Here is a 24,890-nt window from a genome sequence, read left to right on the forward strand (position 1 = left end):
CAGGTCTCTGGCCCACCACGCGTGCTTGTATTTCTCCCATCATCTTGTGTGCTAGTTTTGGAAATTGTATTTAAAAATCCAGTAAGAGCCGGTGGCATGGCTCAGCAAGCAAAGGTATGAGTACAGTGCTGAGGCACTGAGCCTACCCACTTGGTTTAAATCCCTAAAACCCACACAGAAGGAGAGAAAACGTCCCTCAAGTCATCTCCCGACTTTTACATATATGCTAGTTCGTTTTTATGTCCACTTGAGTTATTTGAGAAGAGGAACCTCAGTTGAGAAGATACCTCCATCAGATCGCCTACAGGCAAATCTCCTGATTAATGATGTGGACAGGCCCAGGACACAGGGGTGGTGTCCCACCTTGGGCGGGTCATCCTAGGATGTTTAAGAAAGCAGGCTGCGCAAGCCATGAGGAGCAAGCTAGCGAGCAGGGGTCCTCCATGGCTTCTGCTTAGGTCCCTGCCTCCAGGTACCTGTTTCCCTTCCCTTGGGGACGGGGAATGACCTGAGAGTAATAAGCTGTGAGGAACCTTTCCTCCTCAAGTTGCTTCTGGTGATAACGTTTTATCTCAGCAACAGAAACACAACTAAGATAGGAACTGGCGCTAGGATCACCCCATGTCACCATGTTGACAGTGGTATAGATGATGGAGGCCTGGCTTGTGGAGTTTCAGAGGGAAGTTCAGAAGAGTCCCTTAAAGACAATAAATATCAAGGCCATTCAATATTTTGAATTGTAATCTGTAGCTCTGGTGAGCTGGGGCTGAAAAATCATCTCTGACTAAGAAGGGACCAACATCAATGAGGTGCAATCTTCTAGGAAATGGTTCTTCAGGGTCAGGACACAGCAGTCCTGTGGCCAAGACTGTACCTTGTGCTGGCAGCTGAACATGGTAACGTGTAAGAGACTCCCAGGTGGTACTGGATTTGAAGCCGTGACAGGCCCATGAGGAGCAGCTAAGGCTTGGAACCAAGCTTGAAAGGCCACTGGGGCAAGTGTAGCCTCAGCTGCAGTAAAAGCTCCAGGATTAAAGTGGACACCGAGAAAAGCTGAGTCTCCGCACCATGTGGCAGAGAGCCCAGGAGAGTCTACTGGTGAAGAGGCAGCCCAGTTGCAACAGTGAGCCCAGAATTTTGGAGACGCCAGGTACCAGGCGAAGACCACCAAGCACAGTGGTGGCTGTGAAGTGGAGCCAGCCTCTGAGACCTTGAATATGTTGGAGATGCTTTGCAATTTTAGGAAGACGGGAGTTTCAGAGAAACTCTGGATATCTAATGAAACCGAACTTAAAGTGTTTGATTTTTTAAAGAACATGGGACTTTTAAAAGTTGGAATGTCTGTCTTTTATTGTAATGTTGATATTAATATGAGATCTTATGGATTAACTAGGAGGGAAAGGTTATGGCTTAGTAAGGACAGAGAGAAAGGGGGAGGGCTGTGAGAGTGTGAGTGTGTGTGTGTGTGTGTGTGTGTCAAGCTGACAAGTGGCCAACAGTTAGTTTTATGTCACTTAACACAAACTAGAGTCACTTGGGGAAAGGAAACTGCCAACTGAGCAGATGCCCCCATTAGACTGACCTGTGGACAAGCCTGTGATGCATGTTCTTGGTTAACAATGGCTGTGGGAGGCCCAGATGACCCTGGGCGGTGCCAACCCCAGGCAGATGGTCCTAATGTGTATACGAAAGCAGGCTGAGCAAGCCCCTGGGAGCAAGCCAGTAAGCAGCACCCCTCCATGGCCTCTGCTTTCGTTCCTGTTCTAGGTTCCTGCCTTGAGCCCCTGCCCTGGCTTCCCTCAGCGATGAGCTGAGAGTTGTAGGATGAAACAAACCCCTTTTCTCCTCAAGCTGCTTTTACTGTGGTGCTTTATCACAGCAACGGAAACGTGAGTCACTACGGCACCTGTATGTGTGTGTGCACATACACATACACACATAAAGTAAATAGAATGGAAAATCAAGATAAACAAATTAAATTCAATATAACAAGGGCTGGGTAATGTAGCCCAGTGGCAGATTACCTGTGCAGCATGTGTGGAGCCCTAGGTTCCATATAAGATGAAATTCGAAGTAATATATATTCATGGCAAAGAGGCAAAATACACAAGGAGTGTGAACAAGCGAAGGCCAAGACCAGCAACTCAAAGCACCATCTCTGGAAGGGTTTGCTGCTATTTAATGGTGGGATTCTGAGCTATGTTCTCATCTATAAATGGGGATAATTATGTAAAATTCCCTTCTGCTTCTCATGATTTCAGAATAAAAGAATCAAGTAACATACAAGAAAATATAAGAAAATGAAAGTGACAAGATCATCTAAAAGGGGCATGCATACATGCACTTTAAGAAGCCCACCAAAAGCAATATTTACAGCTTGTGTAGGAACAGTAAATGTTGGGTGATGCCAAATTGCTAACTTCTACAGGAAAAGGTGATTTTCCTTTACCTAAGTAGCGTGTGGCCTCATCCATCTCTCCACCGAAAGCTATTTTCTGGCCTTTAAGCAGACTTTGTAACCTCTTAAAGTGACGAAGATTGATGATCCTTTCATAGTCAGGAGAAGCCTTTATGTTTTCCCCATAAAAGTCCTATTAAAAACAACAGGAGTTATTTAATTGTGACAAAACCCATATGCCTATTTCTTTAATAAGTTAAAAATCTACTGGTGTTTAAAAACTGATCTGGCTTATATCCTCATCAAATCCAACACCCACTCTTTAAATAATTTTAGTACTAGCACATAGTCATAATTTCAAGTTTTTAGACAAGTCAAGCATTAACAAATAAGATAGGTACTCAGACATTCACACCCTCACACACACACACAAACACACACACAAACACACACATGCACACATTCTTTCTCTCTCTCTCTCTTTCTCTCTCTCTCTCTCTCTCTCTCTCTCTCTCTCTCTCTCTCATGCACACGCACGCACACACACGTGCGTGCACCCTTCTGCCTGCACTTCTCTTGTTTCAGGTTCCTAGAGATCCCCCAGTCTCCTCACAGCCCTTCCTGGTGGAAGTGGAACTGATGTCAGGGAGAGGCTATTTGTTTGACCATCAGTGAGTCTCTCCCAGAAGCTGGGCAGTTGCTGCAGAGTCTCTTACCAGTCACTGATAACAGTTCAACTATTCAATGTATCAAGATATATCCTTGTTAAATTACCAGGCCTGTTAAAATGTATGCTCTATCTGAGGCTAAGGCCACCAACACAGCCAGGTTTTCAGGTTAACTGAATCACAGAATAACAAGCTGGGGGTGGGGACCACACCAGAGCAATCACAGTCCTTAAGATAAGGGCTAGAGACTTACTTTAAGTGGCTCCCTAGCTATTCCAACACATTATTTAACTGGGAACTCTTATGTCATAGCACAAACTCCTCAAAGGCAGGAAGAGGGGCCCTTGATCCTCTGGAACTCATCATCATATTCAATAAAGCACAGTCCTAATTCCCAACTGCATTCAGTCTCACGGGGACATTGATCCACTCTTCTGTCTACCGCCCCTGATCTAGACAGCATTGATGTTCTCCTTGTCTGACTCCTCAGTCTCACCTATGCCATCTCTCTATACTTCCTGGTCTCACTCTCTTCATACATTACTCCTTGCTATTCTCTACCCTTTCTGATGATCAACTAACAAAAAGTTCATCTCTGCGAGGTGGCTTAGCGCTCTTCAAACCCTAGTCAAACACTCTCTAACAGTGAAAATCCCATCTCTCCCTCAAGCCTTAGCATAGTTACCAGAACACAGTCTTCATTAGTTCCTTGATATACTCTAGAAGATGGATAACCCTCCATAGCAGAAATTCTCAACTGTGGGTCGTGACCCCCACCCCGACCCCGGGAGCTGAACGACCTTTTCACAGGGTAATAGATTAGATATCCTGTGTATCAGATATTTACATTACAATTCCTAATAGCAGCAAAATTACAGTTATGAATAGCAATAAAAAATAATTTTATGGTTGGGAGTCACATAAAATGAGGAACTGTATTAAAGGGTCACAGCATTAGGAAGGTTGGCACCACTGCTCTACAGGGTGGACTTTAAGAAGGCATTTACTTCAGTCCTTCAAACTACTGGCCACCTGGTCCTCTACAGACATGACAACTTGATAAACTTCATCAGCAAGAAGCAATAAGGGCTCTCTTCCAGTGATTTGGAAACATTCTCTCAAAGCCACAGGCAACACTGACATTTAACTATATGCCTCCACTAATTGTCAACAAATCAATAACCTGATTTAAGTGGACATGCATCAACTCAGCCTTGACCCCTGCAGATGCAGGGTTCTCAGCTAGCCCGGGAGTGAATGCAGTCACACGTGTGACTGGGGTTGTCTGGGTTGGGAGTAGAGGTGAACAGAGATGCTGTCTGCAAGTACTTCACTCGACGATCACCCTACTGAAATCAGTGGGATCGCAATTGCTGGACACAGACCTTCACCGTTTCCTTAATCTTCTGTACGATTTGATTCTGGAGGGAGGCTTCGCACAGGATATAGTCAGGAGCAATGCAGGTTTGACCACAATTCATGTACTTTCCCCAGGCTATGCGTCTAAGGAGAAAAAAAAACAAAAACAAACCAAAAACAGATTATCTATACAATTCAGTCTCTTTTCCTTCCTTCCTTCCTTCCTTCCTTCCTTCCTTCCTTCCTTCCTTCCTTCCTTCCTTCCTTCCTTTCTTTTTTTAATGTATATGAGTGATCTGTCTTCAGACACACCAGAAGAGGGAATCAGATTCCATTACAGATGGCTGTGAGCCATCATGTGGGTGTTGGGAATTAAACTCAGGATCGCTGGGAAGAGCAGCTTCTTAACCAAGAGTGCTCATAACTGCAGAGCCACCCTCCCGCCCCCATTGTTTCCATTTTAATGTCTTCCAATGGATTAGTTACTTTACACGTTGCTTTAACAAAACATCTGACAAAGGTAACTTCAGGAAGGAAGAGCTGGCTTTGGCTCACAGTTGAAGGGTACTACATCAGGGCAGGAAGTCATGGTGGCAGGAGCTTGATGTCTGGTCACATGACACCCACCGCCAGGAAGGAGCGAGCGGCCAATTCTTATGCTCAGTTTGACTTTTGTTTCACCCATAACCCCAGACTTAGGGTGGGTCTCCCTACTTCAATCAACCTGATCTGGATAATCCCTCAAAGACAAGCCCAGAGATTTGTTTTCACGGTAATTCTAAATGCCATCCAGTTGACAGCTAAGGTTAACCATCATGCCAACCGATAGGGTTCTGTATACTCAGTAATTGTTAAAAACAAGATAAATAAAAACTGGAGCTGTAGATCATCTAGTTAAAACTTAGAATGCATTTTCAGGTTTCTTTTCGATTTTGTGTGTGTGCATGTGTGTACATGGAAGCATGCATGCCAGTGTGTATGCGCACGCGCGCACACACACACACACACACACACACGTACACACACACACACACACACACACATGTGTAGGCCAGACGACAACATCCTGGGAGCTGGTTCTCTCATTCTACCCCACTGATGCAGCATCTCTCATTTCTGCTGCTCTGCTCGCTCCATACTTGAGGCCTCCCATCTACTCAGAATCTGGCTTTTTAGAAACATGAGCTCCAGGTATCAAACTCAGATGGTCAGGTTTGTGCATCAAGTATGTTGACCCACTGAACCATCTCGCCAGCCTTTAGAACGCATTTTCAACGGAGGTAAAATATTCTAAGTAGCAAGAAAACGAGTCTTCCTGGTAAACAGTACCTAACAAGCTATGAAGACTTGGCCTGCAGGAAAAGAGAGTGGCCTCCCAACACTCCTCCCTTGCTTATCCAGCCAAAAGGCCATTTGGGATAGTGAGTGAGCACAGACCAGGTTCCAGTTTTCCACTGTGGCTGCAGTATTGCTGGCCAGCTGTGCAGGTGCAGAAGGCATAGCCAGCATCCTCTACCAGGCTCCTCTTTGTAGACCCTCCCCCTTCCTACATACAGACAAAGCCCTAGCACAAAACCTAGCACTCACCACTGGTCTCTTTTTCTTGATGTTCTACTCTATTCTAAGAGGCCAAGCGGCAACCATGACCTAACTCCCTATCTCCTCCACGGTGCCACAGCTCTGAAGAAGAGAAAATTTTATCACCCAGAGCATGGAGACAGTCATTCCCTTGCAGTCAAACCTAATTTAGTGAAGAGGGGCTGAACTTTTTTTTGTTTGTTTGTTTGTTTGAGACAGGGTTTCTCTGTGTAGCCCTGGCTGTCCTGGAACTCACTTTGTAGACCAGGCTGGCCTCGAACTCAGAAATCCGCCTGCCTCTGCTGGGACTAAAGGCGTGTGCCACTGGTTTGTACGGGTTGTTTCTGATGCTTTGATGGGGACCATTGAGAGAGGTTATAGAGTGGAAGATGTGTTTTTCAGATGGTGTAACAGGCTAAAATCTAAACATAATCCAGGGATAGGATCATAATTTTTAAAGTTAGGAATGATAGTAGAGTACTTTATCTAGCTGACAAACATGATGGGCTGGATGTTAGCGGTGTGTCATACTAACTGACAAACATGATGGGCTGGATGTTAGTGGTGTGTCATACTAACTGACAAACATGATGGGCTGGATGTTAGCGGTGTGTCATACTAACTGACAAACATGATGGGCTGGCTGGATGTTAGCGGTGTGTCATACTAACTGACAAACATGATGGGCTGGCTGGATGTTAGCGGTGTGTCATACTAACTGACAAACATGATGGGCTGGCTGGATGTTAGCGGTGTGTCATACTAACTGACAAACATGATGGGCTGGCTGGATGTTAGTGGTGTGTCATACTAACTGACAAACATGATGGGCTGGATGTTAGCGGTGTGTCATACTAACTGACAAACATGATGGGCTGGATGTTAGCGGTGTGTCATACTAACTGACAAACATGATGGGCTGGATGTTAGCGGTGTGTCATACTAACTGACAAACATGATGGGCTGGATGTTAGCGGTGTGTCATACTAACTGACAAACATGATGGGCTGGCTGGATGTTAGCGGTGTGTCATACTAACTGACAAACATGATGGGCTGGCTGGATGTTAGCGGTGTGTCATACTAACTGACAAACATGATGGGCTGGCTGGATGTTAGTGGTGTGTCATACTAACTGTGTGATTTACATGATTGTTATGGTTTTGTTCCATTTATGTCTGGGAGAAGATTGTTTGTTTGTTTGTTTGTTTGTAATTGGACAGAAAAGATGAGATGTAGGGTTAGTTCTGATGCTCTGATCAGGAACCTGCCTGTGAATGCTGAAGGTCCTGTTCCTCATTTGGTTCTTGATCAATCAATAACTATACCCACAGCCAATCGCTGGTTGGAAGAGGTGGGGCTTCCAGTTTCCTGCCGGCAGAACAAGCTATACTGGTTCCCAGATGCAAACCACTATTCAAAATATCTGTCATATTGTTTTGTTAGTAAAAGATCTCAGCAGAGTAGTGAACACAATGCCCTTCCAACTGAGAATTTAAACACTTTACTAATACACTTAACCCTTTGAACTATCTATTTCATCAACCAGCAAAACATCAGGATTCCTTGCCACGGGCTCCGAGTGCAGCTCAATGTGGACCACAGGCTTGCTGTAATAAAGCTCCAGAGTCATTCCCGGCACTGGGAGGGGGAGGACAGGGGGGAGGCAACGCTGGGCAAAATGTCTTGCCAGGTTTATATCCATAAGAATATTTCCAAACTTCCTAAGGAAAATGCCATGCTGGCAGGCCCTATGTGTGGCATCAGAAGACAGTTCGAGAGGCTCCAGTTATTCCTGAGCACACCAACCACTAAAGTCTGATGACCATTGAGGCTGTAAGTCATGAGGTTCAAGCATGAAGGAAAACAAGCCATTAGCAAACCTTCCACCCGCTAGGGAAAACCTCAGGATCAAAGCCAGTCCCACCTGCAAGCCACGTCCAGATCACAGTCTCTGTCAATGTAACAAGGGCTTTTCCCGCCGAGTTCCAGGGTCACAGGGGTCAGATGCTTGGCAGCAGCTTCCATGACAATTTTTCCAACTGCAGTGTTCCCTGTATAGAGAATGTGGTCAAACCGCTGCTTCAGAAGCTCCGTGGTTTCCGGGATACCGCCATTAACAATCGCATACAGGTCCTTAAAGAGAGAAACAGATTCCTGCTTTGTCAAACTAATCTTATTGCCTCATGTCAGAGATTTTTTTCCCCCAGCATAAATAAGTAGCACTCAGCAAAACCAAAAGATTAAAATCCCCTCCTGAGAACGACCGATCAGAGCGGTGATCCAAGAAAAATGGAGGACAACGTATCTGCTGGCAACTGGGAACCACCAAGCTACGCAGGACGGAAAGTTCAGTATTTCCTATGAGACCTCATCAATGAAAGCACTACTGATAGCCAATGCGCCCCACAGAGGTCACGTGGGAGCTGAGAGCCAATGCGCCCCACAGGGGTCACGTGGGAGACGAGGGGCGGATGCTCTAAGGGAATTTTGTGGCTCTCTCATTCTGTTTTGCACAGTGTGGGGAGCCAGTCCAGAGCCTTGTACACACCAGGCCAGTATTCCACCTCCTGACGCATCTCCAGCCCCGCACTTAGCTGTCTTAATCCCTATATGCTCTCTTTGTCCACGATACAAGGAGGGAGGCTAAGACTACGGTGAATCAGTCCCTGTCTGCTGAACAAACAGGACGAACTCAGAGCACCAGATCTGAGGAGTTTGGTTCTGAAGTAGATCTGGATTGGATCTAGGCTCTGTCCCTCACTAGCATCAGTGACTTCAGACACTCTCTGAGCTTGTTATTGGGAAAAGTTCCATGTCACATAACGTCTGTACCCTACCCGGTACATGCACTACGCCTCCGTTAGGTAGCTAACCGAGAGAAAAGACCTTGAATTATAACAGCATGGAAACACAAGTAAAGACCGAGAGGAAATGGCAAGGCAAGCATGAGATACACAAGGGCGTCTGAGCTGTCAGATGGAGGATGAATGAGCTGGCCTGGCAATCTCTGCTTCTCATCTGATCTCCTGCTGATTCCATCTTATTCACTTTAGAGTCCAGCAGACGAGTGTAAGTTTTAATGTATCCATGCCTTACTCCATAGGTAATCTGGCAAATCAAGGCCTTAATAACCCTGTGTCTTCTGCTTCCAAGTCCCACTTGATCTATGACCTTCACTATCTTCCATTTCATTCTTCTACATTGGATAACCAAGCTAGAGAACAGAGCTGTTCTGTGAGCTATGACAATGGTGCTACGGCAATGAACAGAACAAAATTACTCTAGGGACTGAAGTCGGGTGCAGGGAAATTACAAATTAATAAATATAACACAAATCAGGGGTTTCCAAGTTGCCTTTTGATAAAAGCTAAGTAGATAACATCCCCTGCAGATGCACGTGGGACCCCGCAGTCACAATGCAATCAACTTCCTCTCTAGAGAACAGGAGAGCTTCTGAATTTGATCCCCTACCCAAAAACTGGGGGTAGGACACTTCCCCTAGTCGGCCTTTGATGTTCTCAATACCCGCATGTTAACTCGGAGTGCTGGGTCAGGAAGGCACTTTCTTTACAAAACAGAAGTACTCATGTAATAACACAGTGATATTTGGTTAGGAAAAAAACCAAGTGATCAAAACATGCTAGCTTCTCATTAACTATTTCACTAAATAAACCATGTCTAAAATTGTATCCTCCCAAGTGGCAGAGGGTAGAAAGAGATGAAAGATATGTATAAAAGCCACAGGCCAAGGTACACTGTACTGAGCAAGCACAGTTGCTGGGTCATTCTACAGGGTGTTTTGGAACCTGGCTTCCTTTATTAAGCCAACTGTTGTGGACTTAAGGAAATCGTATTGATCCCCAGCCAGCAATGACATCCACTAGCACAAGAATTGTATCTGTGTTTTCTACCATAAACAGGTGTGTTGAAGATGGATCAAGATACTCTTACCTGGTCTAAGTACTGAGGGAGGAGTTCAGCCAAGATCTTGGCCGTGTTTTCACTGAGTTCTGAGGGCTTAACAATGGCAGCATTTCCTAAATAAAGCAAATAGCACAATGACATCATCCAGGACTTGAGTAACTTTGATAGCTACCCCATGTACAGGTCCAGGCTAAGTTTCACTTATTTTTGCAGCTCTTAGGTCTGCCCCCCAACCCCCCAGATCTCCTGTCCTCTTTCTGTTCATGTTTTCCTTCTCAAGTGCTAACCCGTTAGCTCTCAGCATCTCACTGACAACAGGATCTGCCAGTTCCTCACAGTCCCCCAGATTTCTATCTCTTTCTTTGTAGCTCTGCCTGGAGGGTTTCCTCTCTGCTCAGACTCATTGAGCTAACAGGCTAGGTCAACATAAGCGTTGATCTGGAACTTCCACCTGTTGGGATTCACTGGACACTCTAGCTAGCATTACGCCCAATACCTTCATGTAAATAAAGAAACTGGTCAGACTTGGATTTTAGACTGGTTTGTGTAAAGACGGAGGCCAGTAAACTGAAACCACATTAGAATATGAATGCCTGACTCCAAAGACTTGGGACTACTGACTCAATCAGATGCCTCTGAGTCTCACAGATTCATGCCCCCCGTACTTCAGTAGTCATGGAAAACTTCAACTTCTCAGCAGCACTCATCCACGTACATACACGAATGGATTCTCAATAAATTGCTGCTGCCGACCACTAGAGAAAATGTATTCTAGACACTTACAAACACTAAGACAAAATACAACTCTCGACCAAGGAATAAAGACACCACAGCTGGCGCCAGACCTGCAGCAATGGCTCCCACCAGCGGTTGCATGGTAAGAACGAAAGGGTAATTCCAAGCTCCAATAATCAGTACGACTCCCAGAGGCTCGGGCTGAACGTAGGCCTCATCCATCATGGTTAGCAGGTTCTTCTTAGCCGGTCTCGCAGAAGCCAATTCAGGAAGATTCCCCAACATAAAATCAATCTCTCCAAGGATGGTAATGACTTCATGACTGTATGCATTGAGTTCACTCTGGAAGAGAAGGTCAGTTACTCTTACACAAACTGTGTAATACTTGGCTTAGGACAGCGGTTCTCACTCTGTGGATTGTGACTCTCACAGGGGTCTCGTATCAGACATTTTACATTATGATTCATAACAACAGCAAAATTACAGTGATGAAGAAGCAATGAAAATAATTTTATGTTTGGAGGTCACCACAACTGTTTGGAGGGTGGCTGCATTAGAAGGTTGAGAACCACTAACTTAGGATGTCACAACGCTCAGACCAAGTATACTTGCAGTGACAACTGGTATTATTAGACACCACCCCCTCCCCCGGTTTGCTATCAGATTTTTTTTTTTATTTCCAAGTTCTCAATAAGGCACACCCTGGATACTCAGGATGATTCTTCCTCTCTAATACATTCAGAGCCTCTAACGTCTTCACTACCGATCCAAGCCTTTTAAAATAGGGTTAAAAATGATCCCTTTCAGCATCACCTCCCGATTAATAACAGCCTCCCGAAGTCACGATGTAGGTACCGTGGCAACTTTGCTTTTGAGCAGCATCTTGATACTTCATCCTTAACGCACTGGTTTATAACCAGAGTCACACCTGCATATGTTCTACTTTGGAGCCAGATTTTAAATTCTGGACTTAATATATTTTCTTCAGGAACGCTATGTATGAACAAACATACACAAACTATCTGATGTTTGAGGAGTGGATGATTCACAGAGTTTTAATATTCACTATCCTATCTTGTTTACTAATTACCACAGCCCCTCTTTACCAGAAGTACTCTGAAGGAAGGTTTCTAGATTCTACTACAACTACTGTTACCACTTTTTGAAGCAGTCTTTGATTGAAAATCTGAAAATAGAGGTCTTACCATGCCTGGAATACAGATAGAAAGTAAAAGGGAGAAATAATATTACTAGAGAGTACAACAGACCATAGTTGTACCTTGAACACTACTTAAAACCTTGGTACTCAAAGCTTGCTTCTAAACAGGCCATATGTTATCACCTGGGCCCTCATTAGAAATCTCAGACACAGTCTCACGAGGACTAAGTCAGGATTTGTATTTTATCAGGTCCCCAGGGTGATTGTCTGTATACTGGAGGTCAATCATGTATATGATTAATGTCACACAAAGTCATATGGGGAATTTCAGTGCTGAAGATTATAGGAAATAAAAAGAACTGTCAACAAAAAGAAACCATTCTTTTAACGTCATGAAATAAAGACAGGGAGTGAAATAGCTGAAACCTACCAAGCAGACAAACTACTGAGATCCAGCCTATCCAGAGTTAACTGCACATTGTAAGGAAAGAGACTATGAACGCAGCAGAAATGGGCAAGGCTATACAGAGCGTTCGCAGACGAGAAATTGCCGGCGCCAAGTAAAGTATGCACTTCAATATGAGTGCAAATACAACAGTTTGGGCTCTAAGCGGGGCTGGAGAGTCCAGAGTCCAGGGTACTCTGCTTCCTCTTAACTGCTGGATAAACAAAACCAAACAACCTGCTACAGAGAAGGAATAAGGTGGCTCATCGGGCCCCTCCCACCCTGTGGAGGCTCACTTTGCTCAGGTCTGCCGCGATGGCTGCTAAGATTTCCTTCTCGCGCTCTTGCACCATCCTCCGCAGGGCCTCAAGCTGCTGCAATCGGAAGCGCAGCGGCCGAGATCGGCCGGACCGGAACGCCTGGCGAAGCCGTAGGACCTGGCGCTCCATGGCCGGGCCTGAGGAGAACGCGGAGCGAGGCAGGTGAGGGAGCACAGTACCAGTAAGGAGCTGCTATGGATGATGCCACAGCTCACTGCCACTTTCCGCTGCTGGGTCCTATCCGCCTACTGGCCTAGACCCGGCCCGGGTGTGGGCCAAACCCCAGCACTTCCCTGCTAACGACAAAGTGCGCACTCATTGGCTGAGCTGCTGCACGTGACTATGAGGCCCCGCCCCTTACCTCTAATCTAGCCGCGGGATTGCGGTCCCCGGGCGCCGGGTGTGTAGGTGCAATTTTTGGCACGCGAAGACGCGGAAGAAGTCCTTCTGGCTTCAGAAAAGAGCCAAGCGTCCTCTAGGAGGAGGAACTGAGGCCCGAGGGTGCTCACCCGGCCGGAAGTAGTCTCCCTTCGCCTGCAGTGCCTCAGATTCAGAGGCAAAGTCGCTGGGCCTGGGTAGGGCGGGCCTGGGTGGGGCGGGCCGGGTGACGCACGCGAAGGAGGTGAATCCAGTGTATACACACACACACACACACACACACACAAGCATTGTCATCGCCCACACTGATTTTCAATCCTCTCTACTGCGTACCATCCAAGGTTTTTTCCCAAATTTCCTCTCCAGGCTAATTAGCAATGGTTGACTTTCGTACCCATCTGGGGCTGCTCAGCGACGGCGGTCACTTTGTGTTGTCCTTCCCATCTTCTGGAAACATTTCCGCTTCCCTTCCTTGGCGTTCCCTAGGTTTTCCATCTCTGGATTTCTCCCTTTTCTGACCCATTAAAGTATTCAAATGTCTGGGACTAAGTTCTCTCCGCGCAGTCACTCATCTAATTCTACCAGTAGAGAGCAGAGAAGGCTCTCACCCAATCTTTCCTTGGACTCCCAAGGACACATTTAAATGCTAATCTCTATTTACACTTATAATGGACTTCTTATAGTTAATTTCATTAGAACTTTTTATTATTCTTCAGCAAACAACTCATACTTCCTACAGTGTTCCCTGTCTCTTTGACTTGATCTTCAAAATATATGTTGAGCCCAATAATGAGTGGTTCAAACCATACTACATATCTACTATATATAGCAATAGCACTCTAATAGGCTGCTTGCTTGATTGGTTGGCGACTATGAATCTGTTACTTCTTAGCTCTGTACTTACCGTTTTACACTCTGTAGTTCAGGAGCCCAGAGTAGGTTCTCCTCCCTCCTTGGCCTCCCAGGAAGTTCTGCCAGAGGAAGAAAGTAAGGAAGGAAGGAAGGACAGACTACCAGGACACTAAAGATTTCTGTTTCCCCATGGACTCAGTAGTGTGGCAGGTGCTGGCATTTCTATCGTGGAAGGAGAGTCAGTATATTCCTGCCTCTAGGAATTTCTTGGACAAGGTGGCTCCTAGTCCTAGAGGATGACAGTCACAGTGTCTCCAAATGGCACAGAAGTGGGCAGTACTGCAATGAGTTTCAGCTGAGATTCATTGGAGCAGTTTCTGATCTTTGAGACCATCCGCCCCACTCCACCCCCATGCTTCCTTCATTATTCCTGAAATCCTTCCTGCATGAAGTAACTGGGTGGGTTTGACTAGTTCCCCTTCAGCGTCACTGATACATTCAGAATGTACGGTGACCTTTATTAGTCAGTCCCTCTCTCAAAACTCTCCAGAGAATAAAATTCAAAGCCCATATAATCCTCTATAAGCCTATAAGTCTTGGCCTCTGGATGTGCCTCTTCTTATAGGATTTGCCCACGTAATGAGTTTTAGCCAGAGTGGCTTCCTTGCTGTTCACTGAACACTTGGGCACATTGCTATCCCAGGGCTTTTTTGGCATTCTGTGTCCTCTGTCTAGAGTGTCCAGCTAACTTCCCCAACTTTGTAGCTTTCACAATGGCCGGTGAGTTGAGGCTTATCTGAGGCGCTTCTTGGTGAAGCAAGACCACCCCACCCTTCACCTCTGCTTTGCCCTTACTGAAGCAAGCCAAAACAAGCTGCACAGCTTTCTCTTTGAAGGTTTCATGGTTGAAGCTGGTGGACTGCAGCTGAGAAAGTGTAAGAGGAGCAGGCTTCTCTGTTACAAAACCAATCAGGACCCTGCACCCTCCAACTCAGAATCACCTGTACTGAGCAAGCCCGCTGCTGAGGGTCAAAATCTAGCACTGTGTGGCAATGTTTAAATTAGCTCAGAGTTCACCTTAGGAGTGTGCTTGGTTATCTTTTCTTATCTGACCTGAGAGTGACCAATTTTAAACTCTTGAGTTAATAAGCATTGTGTGAGTATGAGCTATAGAAGATAAATTGAGGCGTGTTCTATGACATATAAGTCGTAGAATTCTAGTGTGAACTAGAACAGGAATCTATATTACCTAGGGCAAGTTGATCAGAGTGGCAACAAAGCTGCTTTTCTTCCCGAGAACGAAACTGAGGGCTGCCTTAAGAATATACCAGCATGGTGATGAACATCTTTAATCCCAACACTTGAGAGGAAGAGGCTGGTGGATCTCTGTGATTTTAAGGCCAGCCTGGTTTGCATAGAGAATTCCTGGGCAGCTAATTTTATGTAGTTAGACCTTGTCCCAGAGAACAAACAAACAGAAATATTGTGCATAATCACTGAAAGTTTGACTCTTCATTGTCTCTTGAATATTTTCCTTATTGGAGAAATCAGTTGTCTTGGGTTTTTTATTACAGTGATAAAACACCGTAACCAAAGCAGCTTGGGGTGGAAAGAGTTTATTTCATCTTACAATTCCACATCACAGTCTTATCAGTGAGGAAAGTCACGACAGGAACTCAAAACAAGACAGGAAGCTAGAGGCAGAAACTGATGCAGAGGCCATGAAGGATTGTTGCTTACAGGCTTGTTCCTCTCGGCTTGCTCTGCCTGCCTTTTTATAGCACCCAGGAGAATGCCACCTCTTACAGTGAGCCCAATTCCCCTCAGAGTCTCTTCAGGATGGAAATCTATCCAGAGTACAGCAATTACTTTAGCCATGGGCTGGTGGTCCAAACCTGACCAGAGGAAAGCTCTCCCTGGAACTTTGTGAGGATTCTCAGGAAAGAGGCATGAAGGGCAAGAGCATGCCGTGGCTTATTTTTTGACAACCAAAGGAAACTGAGTCGCTGAGAATAAAGATGATTCAGAAGGAAACAGAACTCAGAGGCGATGCCTTAATATTGTACTGAATAAACAAGCTTGAAGCATACTTTCCTGCATGCATCGTTTCAGGAGCCAATACATTTCCAAATTGTAGTTTGAATTGCAACTGCCAGAAGAGTTTTCTTGGGTACACATGGATTTGGGGGCGCCAGGGTACAGATAAGAATCTTGTCCTCTTGAAAATGCCACTGTGTAGCTTAAAAAGAAATTTTCTTTAATTAATATTCTCCCCCTTTCCTTTTTTCTCTCTGTCTTGTCTCCCTTCCTTCCTCCTGCCTTGAAGCCTGGGCTCAAGCGATCCTCCTGAATGGCTCATGGACAGACACACGGCATGCCTCATCTCTCTTTTTAGTGATGGGCACAGGACGGACCCCATGGTGTTGGATTAATCTCAAGCTGGAATTTCAGCACTCTCTATTTGGAAATGAAGCTGCCAACTATTAACTCTTTATACTGGCTCTTCTCCAGCAAACACTGTGCCAGGGGAAATAACCTTAAACCAAGGCAGCAGTCTCTAATGGGCTCCTGGGATTTTGTGTTTTCTTAGCTTGGACAAAACATAAAAAGCAACCCCTAAGCTTAGGCTCTAAGCGCCATCAGAATCAGCACCATGGTGGAGCCCGCTGTTTGCCCACTAATGAGTTTCAGGCTACTGTACACAGCAATTGCTCAGATTCACTAGTAACATTTTAATTGAGAAAAATTTTGTGTGAACATAGACATTTGGAGAAAATGCATAAAATATAAAAATTGAAATGTTTCCCCTCATGTGTAAATTGAACCATTTTAGCATGTTTTATCCTAGCATAGCTTCTGTTACTCACAGATGTAAGGTCACACACGATATTTTCATAACCCCTTTCCCCATGCATTTGTTAAGGATGTGGATTTTAATAACTATGTCTATCGGTTTCTTGTGTCCCGTTTGCTGCTTCCCCACGAGTGGACACTGAATTGCTTCTCTCTTATTTTGCTTTTATAAGTGTTTCACTTTTGAAAAAAAAAATAAAGTGAGCGTCCTATATTTATGAATGAGTGGCATTTCTGGGCCCTTCATAGTGTATAAACTGTAACTGTATCTACACTGCAGAGATCGTTCCTATTTTAATTTTTAAGAGTGAATGTGAGACTATCTGTTTAACATAAAATATACGTCTCCTGTGTTGGTTTAAAGGCCCTGCTTGTTTACTATTTATGGACCCATTGGCTGCTCTTTCTACTCAGTTTGCCCCTGCATCGCTAAAAAAAGTAGTGTGTTTTATGTCTGGAATCCATAGGCTCTGCACTTTGGAGGACAATCATTATAAACAGAGCATCATGATTCTGGCCTGCGTAAGCCTCTGTGAATTGAACTGTGAGCTCGCTTGTGTGTCAAACTAGCATTGAGATGGATGGGTGGTTGCCAGGAGAAATCTTTATTTATTTAAAAAAAAAATTCAAGATACAGTCTTGCCAATAGCCCTGGCTGTTCTGAAAACCTGTAGACCAGGTTGGCCTAGAACTCACAGAAATCTGCCTGCCTCTGTCTCTGAGTCCTGGGACTAAAGGTGTGCACCAATACACCCAGTTTAAGACAGGTATCTTAATAAAGAGAGATGAAATTGAGATTATGTGCATAAACTTTCACCTCCTAACCTTTGAACATCTTTCCTGTTTCATAACCCTTTGAGCTTGCCTAATCAAAATAGATTATTTTCTTATCTTCAATTTGATTTGTTTAGAGACTAAATCATGTAGTAGGTTACATTGAGTGTAGAAGACTCACTTTATGACAGTTCCATTAACCTTTAAATACCTTTCCTTAAAACACCAATTTCTAGATCAGTGAACAAAGAGGAAGACCCCACTGAAGGCAACTTCCTCAGCTCCTCACACCTGCTCTTCCAACCCGTATAGACCTGGCTTTCCACCAAACAAGTCTTAAAGCATGCTATAACCAAGCACACAGTCTGAAGACAGTGTGAACACCAGAAATAGATTCAAATACAACAGAGCCTATGGAATGATCAGACTGGAAATTTTAAATAATTGATTAATATGCTAAGGGGATAACAATTAAACATTATATTACATATGAGGAAGGTAAACATACAGATGAAAACATTTTTAAGATGTATTTTTATTTTTAATGATGTGTATATATGTGTTTTTGCATGTGGGTTTCTGCATGTCTAAATATACATGTAAATGCACTCTACCCATGGAGGCCAGAAGGTGTCAGATCCCTTGGACCTGAAGAAGAGGAGAAGGGAAAGTGAGAAGTTTCAAACAGTAACTACAAGCACACAGCTCCTGCGAGGGACCTAGGTTTGGCTCCTAGCACCCATGGCCAGGGTCTCACAGTTACCTGTAACTCCAGGTCCAAGGGGTCTGACACCTTGAGGAAACTCTCTGACAGCACGTATGTAGAAGGCAGAATATCAAAGACATGAAGAAAATATGAAAATCAGAGAAAATTCTGCCATGGAGGAACACTGAGAACAACTGCATCAGACTGTCCAGGGAGCACAAGGGAGGAGCACTGAGAACAACTGCATCAGACTGTCCAGGAAGCACAAGGGAGGTACACTGAGAACAACTGGATCAGACTGTCCAGGGAGCATGAGAGTAAGACAAGAATGGAGCAACACATTTAAATTATCCAAAGAAAAAATAGTCCTTTGAAATGATGAAAAAGAAACAGCTTTCACTATGTCCTGGCTGGTTTCATGTCAGCTTGTCACAAGCTAAAGTCACCTGAGAGGAGGGACCCTCAGTTAAGACAATGCCTCCAGAGGATGGGGCTGTACCCAAGCCTGCAGTGCATTGAGTCTAACCCATTGTCAGTGGTGCCATCCCTGGGATGGTGGTCCTGGGTTTAAAAAAAAATAAAGGCAGGCTGAGCCAGTTCTGTAGAGCAAGGCAGAAAACTACACCTCTCCGTGGCCTCTGCCTCAGCTCCTGCCTCCAGGTCCCTGCACTACTGAGTCCCTGTCCTGACTTCCTTTGATGATGAACAGCAATGTGGAAGTGTAAGCTGAATAAACCCTCTCCTCCTCGACTTGCTTTTTGCTCATGGTGTTTCACTGCAGTGATAGAAACCCTAAGTAACAGACACTTCGAAGAAACCAGAGAGATAGTTAATTCAGGACTTGGATATGAGTCACTACAGCATGGGACACGGATTCGGGACTCTCCAAATGCCATGTCCTAGTGAGGGAGCAGTTTCAGAAAAGTTTTATAACAACAGAACAAAATCATAAGTCAACTCACTTTACACATATTTGGGTGTGTTCCTCAGGTAGAGGGGTTACAGTAAAGGGAGGGGGAACCTCTGTCCTAGACCTCACATGCACTTTGATGGGATCAGTAGCCTTTTGGTTTGTGGGGACTAGCAGTTGGTGCCTTCATTTCATAGAATGTGCCTGATGGCCACAAAGATGTTAGGTGATGCACAGAGGCAGGGAATAAATGGCTCGTAAGGGGTCTAAAGGTGGCCCAAGGTGACTTGGCTGCGGCTGTACAGCATTGCAGCCTCTCCACATCAGTGAAGTTTGAGTCACCCAACCTCTGTAGTCACAGCTTCCCCAGAATTCTCATTCACAGAAAGCAGAGAAGAAAAACTTGATACCCAAACTTGTATTCAAGCTGTGGACATTTGCTAGCAAACCACATAAGAACGAGGTATGTGTTTGTAGGCTTGCCTTGTGCTCCTTACTGAGAAGAAAATAGTGTACACTGGAAATGTAGATTCACAAAGTGAGACATGATAGCAAGATAGAGAAAAAACAGTGTGGGGTCCCAGCCCTAGTGTTCAGAAGAGAGTAAGGTTACACTAGGTTGGAAGGATGAAGAAAATCAGAGGCACACGGGCAAGCACTGGCAAGCACAGACACACATGCAGACCTATGCTCACTAAAGTTAGGCACACACAGGCCTTCATAGGCTGGCCAAGGCAAAGCAGAGGCAAAAGGCTTGACCTCAAAGTCATATTTACACAAAAATCACACAATAGTGCCATTCTGCCAGAAATGGCTATTTAACCGATGACATCATTGCTCACTTTGGAATTCTCTGAACATCTGATGCTACCATCTCTAGCTAACTCAAACTGCATGTCTAGGCCAGTACCATGATGTATAAACATAAACTGGCCAGTATGGACTCCTGTGCCCTATGTGTGGGAAGTGGAAGGAGTCTGGGCAGAGCCTCTCTCCAGCTGAAAGTCAAGAATGTCAGCACCGTCAACATTCTCCGTGATGATTGCCAACAGAGAGATGATTCTCACCGCACATAAGGGAGAACGTTAAAAGAGCAAGGAATCAGCTAGGGCCTAAACCTATATGGCCTTTCAATATGAGTAAACATTTGTTTACAGTTTAAAAACAAACCACTTAACTTGCTGTGCAGCCTTTACCATATTGGCTATAAAACATCAAGAGCCACCACATAATCTCATTTACCAAAAAGAAAAGTTTCCATAGCAACCCTCTGATAAGTAATACCAGAAGTCACCCCAAAGCAGTATAATACTGCTACTGTAAAGGCAATTGCAGACTGATGTGTGAGTTTGATCCTGGAGCCCACAAGGTAGGAGAGAACTGATTCCTGTAAGCTATTGACCTCTACCTACAGCACTCACACACACACACACACACACACACACACACACACACACATGAATATTTAAAAACTAAGGTAGTTGCAACTATTTTTAAACTAGCCCACATCCATGCTTTCATGTGTGTCTTGTTTTCTTGCTGAACACCTCATATTTAATCTTCATATTTAAAATCTATGTTGACAATGTCGTTTAGTAAAATCCTACTCTACTCCACACTGGCTAATCCTGAAATTCTCTTCTATGGAGAAATAAAGAGACTGGCTTTACGTAAGTCAGAAGTCTCAGGATTAAGGGCTCTCCTCCGACGATCCGCTGTGTGGCTTTTGACCTGACCGTGGCCTAGAGAAATGGACGAAATGACACAGAATTACTGTGTTGATTACTCTTCGCCAGTCTAAAAGCATTTGTTGAGTTAATAACAATATTTAACTAGCAAAGCTTAAGCATGTTTGGAATAGACGATAGCACTCCACGAGGAAAGGGGAGCAGGGCTGGGGGTTATCTCTCAGTCGCAGTGCAGGACCTCTGAAGCAGAAGGACGGTGTTCAGAAGTGGAACTGCACATGTTGGATGTGCACATGTCAAACTCCAAAAACATTAACGTTTAACTGAGAAGTGTTGATAAGATGGAGCCATGTAACGGTCATTGTGGTTAGTCTTTATTGTGGACTCAATGTGGAATCCCTAGGAGTCATACCTTTGGGCTTGTGTCTGAGGGTACTCCTAGGGAGTGAGCAGAGGAGAGAAGGGCCCACCCTGAGGGCAGGTGGTCCTGTCTCAGGGGCTGTGGTTCTGGGCCTCGTGTAAAAGGAAAGAGGGGAAGCCAGAGGTGTGTGAGAAGGAGATGGACAGCCTCTGCCGCCTCTGTGCCTTTCCTTCCAAAATGGGCTGTGACCTCAAACTATGAGACAAACTAGTTGCTTCCTCCTCTAAGTTGCTTCTTGTAAACGATTTGGTTACAGCAATGAAAAAATTAGTCATCTTAGGTTTCTGACGCTGTGATTTAAACACCATGACCAAAAGCAACATGGGAAGGAAAGGGTTTATTTCAGTTTTCAGCTTGTAGTCCATCATCCAGGGCAGGTAAGACAGAAGTGGATGTTCCACGACAAAACCAAATTCACCCATTATCTCTCCACGAATCCAGCCCTTCAAAGGATAATAACAGAAAAAAACCAATACAAGGACGGGAACAACGCAGAGTCACATCCACGGAGGAGTTCCGCTGACTGGCTTGTTTCTCAGACTTGCTAAGCCCTTCTTCTTCTTCTTCTTCTTCTTCTTCTTCTTCTTCTTCTTCTTCTTCTTCTTCTTCTCCTTCTCCTTCTCCTTCTCCTTCTCCTTCTCCTTCTCCTTCTCCTTCTCCTTCTCCTTCTCCTTCTCCTTCTCCTTCTCCTTCTCCTTCTCCTTCTCCTTCTCCTTCTTCTCCTTCTCCTTCTCCTTCTCCTTCTCCTTCTCTTCCTCCTCCTCCTCCTCCTCCTCCTCCTCCTCCTCCTCTTCCTTCTTCTTCTTCTTTGTGTGTGTGTGTGTGTGTGTGTGTTTGTTTGTTTGTTTTTTGAGACAGGGTTTCTCTGTATAGCCCTGGCTATCCTGGAACTCACTGAATAGACCAGGCTGGCCTTGAACTCAGAAATCCACCTGCCTCTGCCTCCCGAGTGCTGGGATTAAAGGCATGCACCACCACAGCACCCAGGACCACCAGGTCAGGAATGCCACTGCATGCACTGAGCTAGGCCCTCCCAACCATCAATCAAGAAAATGCACCACAGGCTCTCTGACAGGCCAGTCTGGTGGGGGCATTTTCTCAGCTGAGATTCCCTCTTCCAAAACAACTTTAGCCTCTGTCATAAAACCAGCCTGCACAGAAGTCAATACAGTTATAAAAACCACACACACACACACACACACACACACACACACACACACACAAAAGATAAAGGAAAAGAGAACAAATAGAAAAATAATAAGATAAATGTTAACCCAACCATATCTTTCCAAAACAGTTAAAAGCATGGGACTAAAAAGACGCTCCTGTCAATAGTAAAAGGACAGAGACTCGGCTCCACAGAGCCGTCCTCACTGACCTGAGGAGTTCTCTGAGATTATCAGAACTGTGACTCCAGCCAAGCCATGGTTTATAGTTTCAACACCGGAAGGGATTTCAGGACTAGCCAGTTTCAGTGAAGAAAGGTTGGTGGTTTTATTAAAGACTTCAATATAGGCTGACACGTGAGGGTTAAATGAGGGTCTCAGAAGAAAGTGTGAGGCCCCTGAGTGTGGGCACAGGCTCCTCAAGTGGGGAGAAGCAAGTGGCTGTCTTAGCATCGGTTGAATTCACCATTTCAATGGCTCTTACGTCACAGCTCTAAAGGCTGCTAAGGAAGCTGAGCCCCTGCCCCCATATACTACGTGGTTTACGAGGTTCCTATGGAGACCCCTTGGATGGGATTAGAATCTGGTCGTGTACAACCAGAAGCCACTAGAGTTGAACACGGGTTGGGTGCATACAATTCTCTGTAAATGGGGCTTCTGGTGGATTCCTAGGACTTCCATCCAGGTTTGTGGCTAGAAAGGGAGAAAAGTCTTAAGCAATCCGTAACGGTGCTGGAATTCTTGGCTTCTCTGGGGCCTAAAGCTTTAACTGGAGCCCAGAGTGTCTCCTCTGCTTGGGTTTCCCCCAATTCTCTGCCTCCCTGTCTTGCCTCACCTGCTCTCCTAATGTTCTAAAAGCTACACATAGAAAACCCACAGTTAACATCATACGGTCTCACACTCAGACCCAGGGAACAGTGCTGCCTGCCCGTAGCCAGTCCTGCACAGACACACCCACAGGCCAATCTAGACCCTACCTCACTAAGACTCTCTTCTCACGTGAATCTAGCTTGAATAAAACTGACCACTGCACAATGCAAATCTGAAAATGAAATTAATAAAATTAGCCTGGGTCAAACTTGCAGCTCACCAGCAGAATATATGCTTCACACACACACACACACACACACATACACACACACACACACACACACACAGCTGGTGATTCTACTCTCAGCTTGTTAACCAAGGAATCCAGGGCTCCTTCTGAGGGTTCTCACTAATAAACAGAATTTAAAAATAACTCAGAAGGAGTTCCAAAGACCATTTTGTAGCGTTTAAAAGAAAATAGCTGGGCAGACAAGCTGAAAAATCCCAGCAGCTGCTGGGAGGAGGGAGCTGGAGGGAAAGTCCTGCCTTTTAAATTAGGTGGAGAGGTCAGAGAGAGACTGAGGGAAGCATGCATCGGCTTTTGGCTGGTATCTGAAGAAGAGAGAAAGAGAAAGGGAAGAAAAAAACACATTTAGTGCTGGGCCACAGATTTGAGTTCAGAGGACACCAAATTCCAGGCTCTTATGATTCAGGAGAAAGGACTGTGCCAGGACACATGGTAAGACACAGAAATAGACAGCATTTATTAAGAAAACCCAAGCCCTGAGTCTTACCCCCCAGTTCTATAGCAGACCAGCTGCTTCATCTCCCTTCTCTCTGCTTTATCTATAGCTGACCATACAGATCTTCTCAGCAAACCTTCCTCCCGACTTGTTCCATCTCAGCCCTAACTCCAGCAAACTTTTGCCAAGCCTTCCAGAGAAGTAAGTAGGCCAGCTAAACACACAGGTGAGCTCCAGATCTTTACCCCTCTCCTTCCCCCAAATCCAACCCCTTAGTCTCATCCCCAGCACTGGAGCAGACCATCCACTGAGGCCTCCTCACACCAGAGGCCCCCAGCCCCTATCTCCCATAGGACTAGGCAGATCCTGGTGGGACGCCTGCCTTCTTTCCTTCTGTGGATCCCTTCACCTGCCCCTGTCCAGCTCACCCGCATTCCTAAGTATCAGCTTCTAAAACCTAGAAACACAGTGTATCCAGCACCCTCTGTGGCCACGCCTCCCAGGATCCCAGAGCTTTCCCTGTCAGCCACCACACAGCCACCACACCCTTCTAAGACCAGAGTGAGCAACAGAAACCCAGGAAGAAAACACCCACTCAACAAAGACAAGACCAGATATATCAGCGCCTAGAATCACAGTCATCCCAAAACCAGATGCCCAGATGCCAGAATAAAAACACAGTAACAGCGAGGACAATATGTCTCCACTAGAGCCCAGCAACCCTCCTACAGTATCCTACAGCAGGCCCTGAGAATTGCGACATAGCTGACGCATAAGATAAGGATCTTAGCAGAGCCTTACGAATATGATAGATGTCCTAAAGAGGAAAGGAATAAACCCATTCAATCTATGAAAACACAAACAGTGGAAGGAAATGAATAAAACAGTTCAAGACCTGAAAGTGGAAATAGAATCAATATAGTAAAACCAAAACAAAGGAAATCTGGAAATGAAAAAATTAGGAACTTGAACGGTGCAAGCTTCACCAACAGAATAAAAGA

At 45.1% G+C, this 24,890-nt stretch overlaps 1 protein-coding gene across 9 annotated transcripts in view; it reads right to left on the reverse strand.

The window, feature by feature from the left end:
- The window catches only part of Aldh3a2 (aldehyde dehydrogenase family 3, subfamily A2), a 44,112-nt gene extending 30,873 nt beyond the window's left edge, over positions 1–13,239 (reverse strand). For 4 of the 9 annotated variants that reach the window (XR_388332.4, XR_388331.4, XM_006532031.4 and 1 more), the window contains exons 1-6: positions 12,565–12,898; positions 10,775–11,006; positions 9,957–10,042; positions 7,930–8,138; positions 4,452–4,569; positions 2,450–2,591 (exon numbers count right to left, since the gene is read on the reverse strand). Coding sequence is in view for 6 of the 9 variants with exons in the window: in XM_006532031.4 (XP_006532094.1) it covers positions 2,450–2,591; positions 4,452–4,569; positions 7,930–8,138; positions 9,957–10,042; positions 10,775–11,006; positions 12,565–12,717 (940 nt within the window). In the remaining 3 variants the exon portion in view is untranslated. Of the gene's footprint in view, positions 1–2,449; positions 2,592–4,451; positions 4,570–7,929; positions 8,139–9,956; positions 10,043–10,774; positions 11,007–12,564; positions 12,899–12,949 lie in introns of those variants that run through there. The other 5 variants (NR_138545.1, NM_001331115.1, NM_007437.5 and 2 more) reach the window with 3 other exon arrangements.
- Positions 13,240–24,890: the final 11,651 nt, after the last annotated feature.

Source organism: Mus musculus, chromosome 11 (assembly GCF_000001635.26).
Source record: "Mus musculus strain C57BL/6J chromosome 11, GRCm38.p6 C57BL/6J".
NCBI classification, from domain to species: domain Eukaryota; kingdom Metazoa; phylum Chordata; class Mammalia; order Rodentia; family Muridae; genus Mus; species Mus musculus.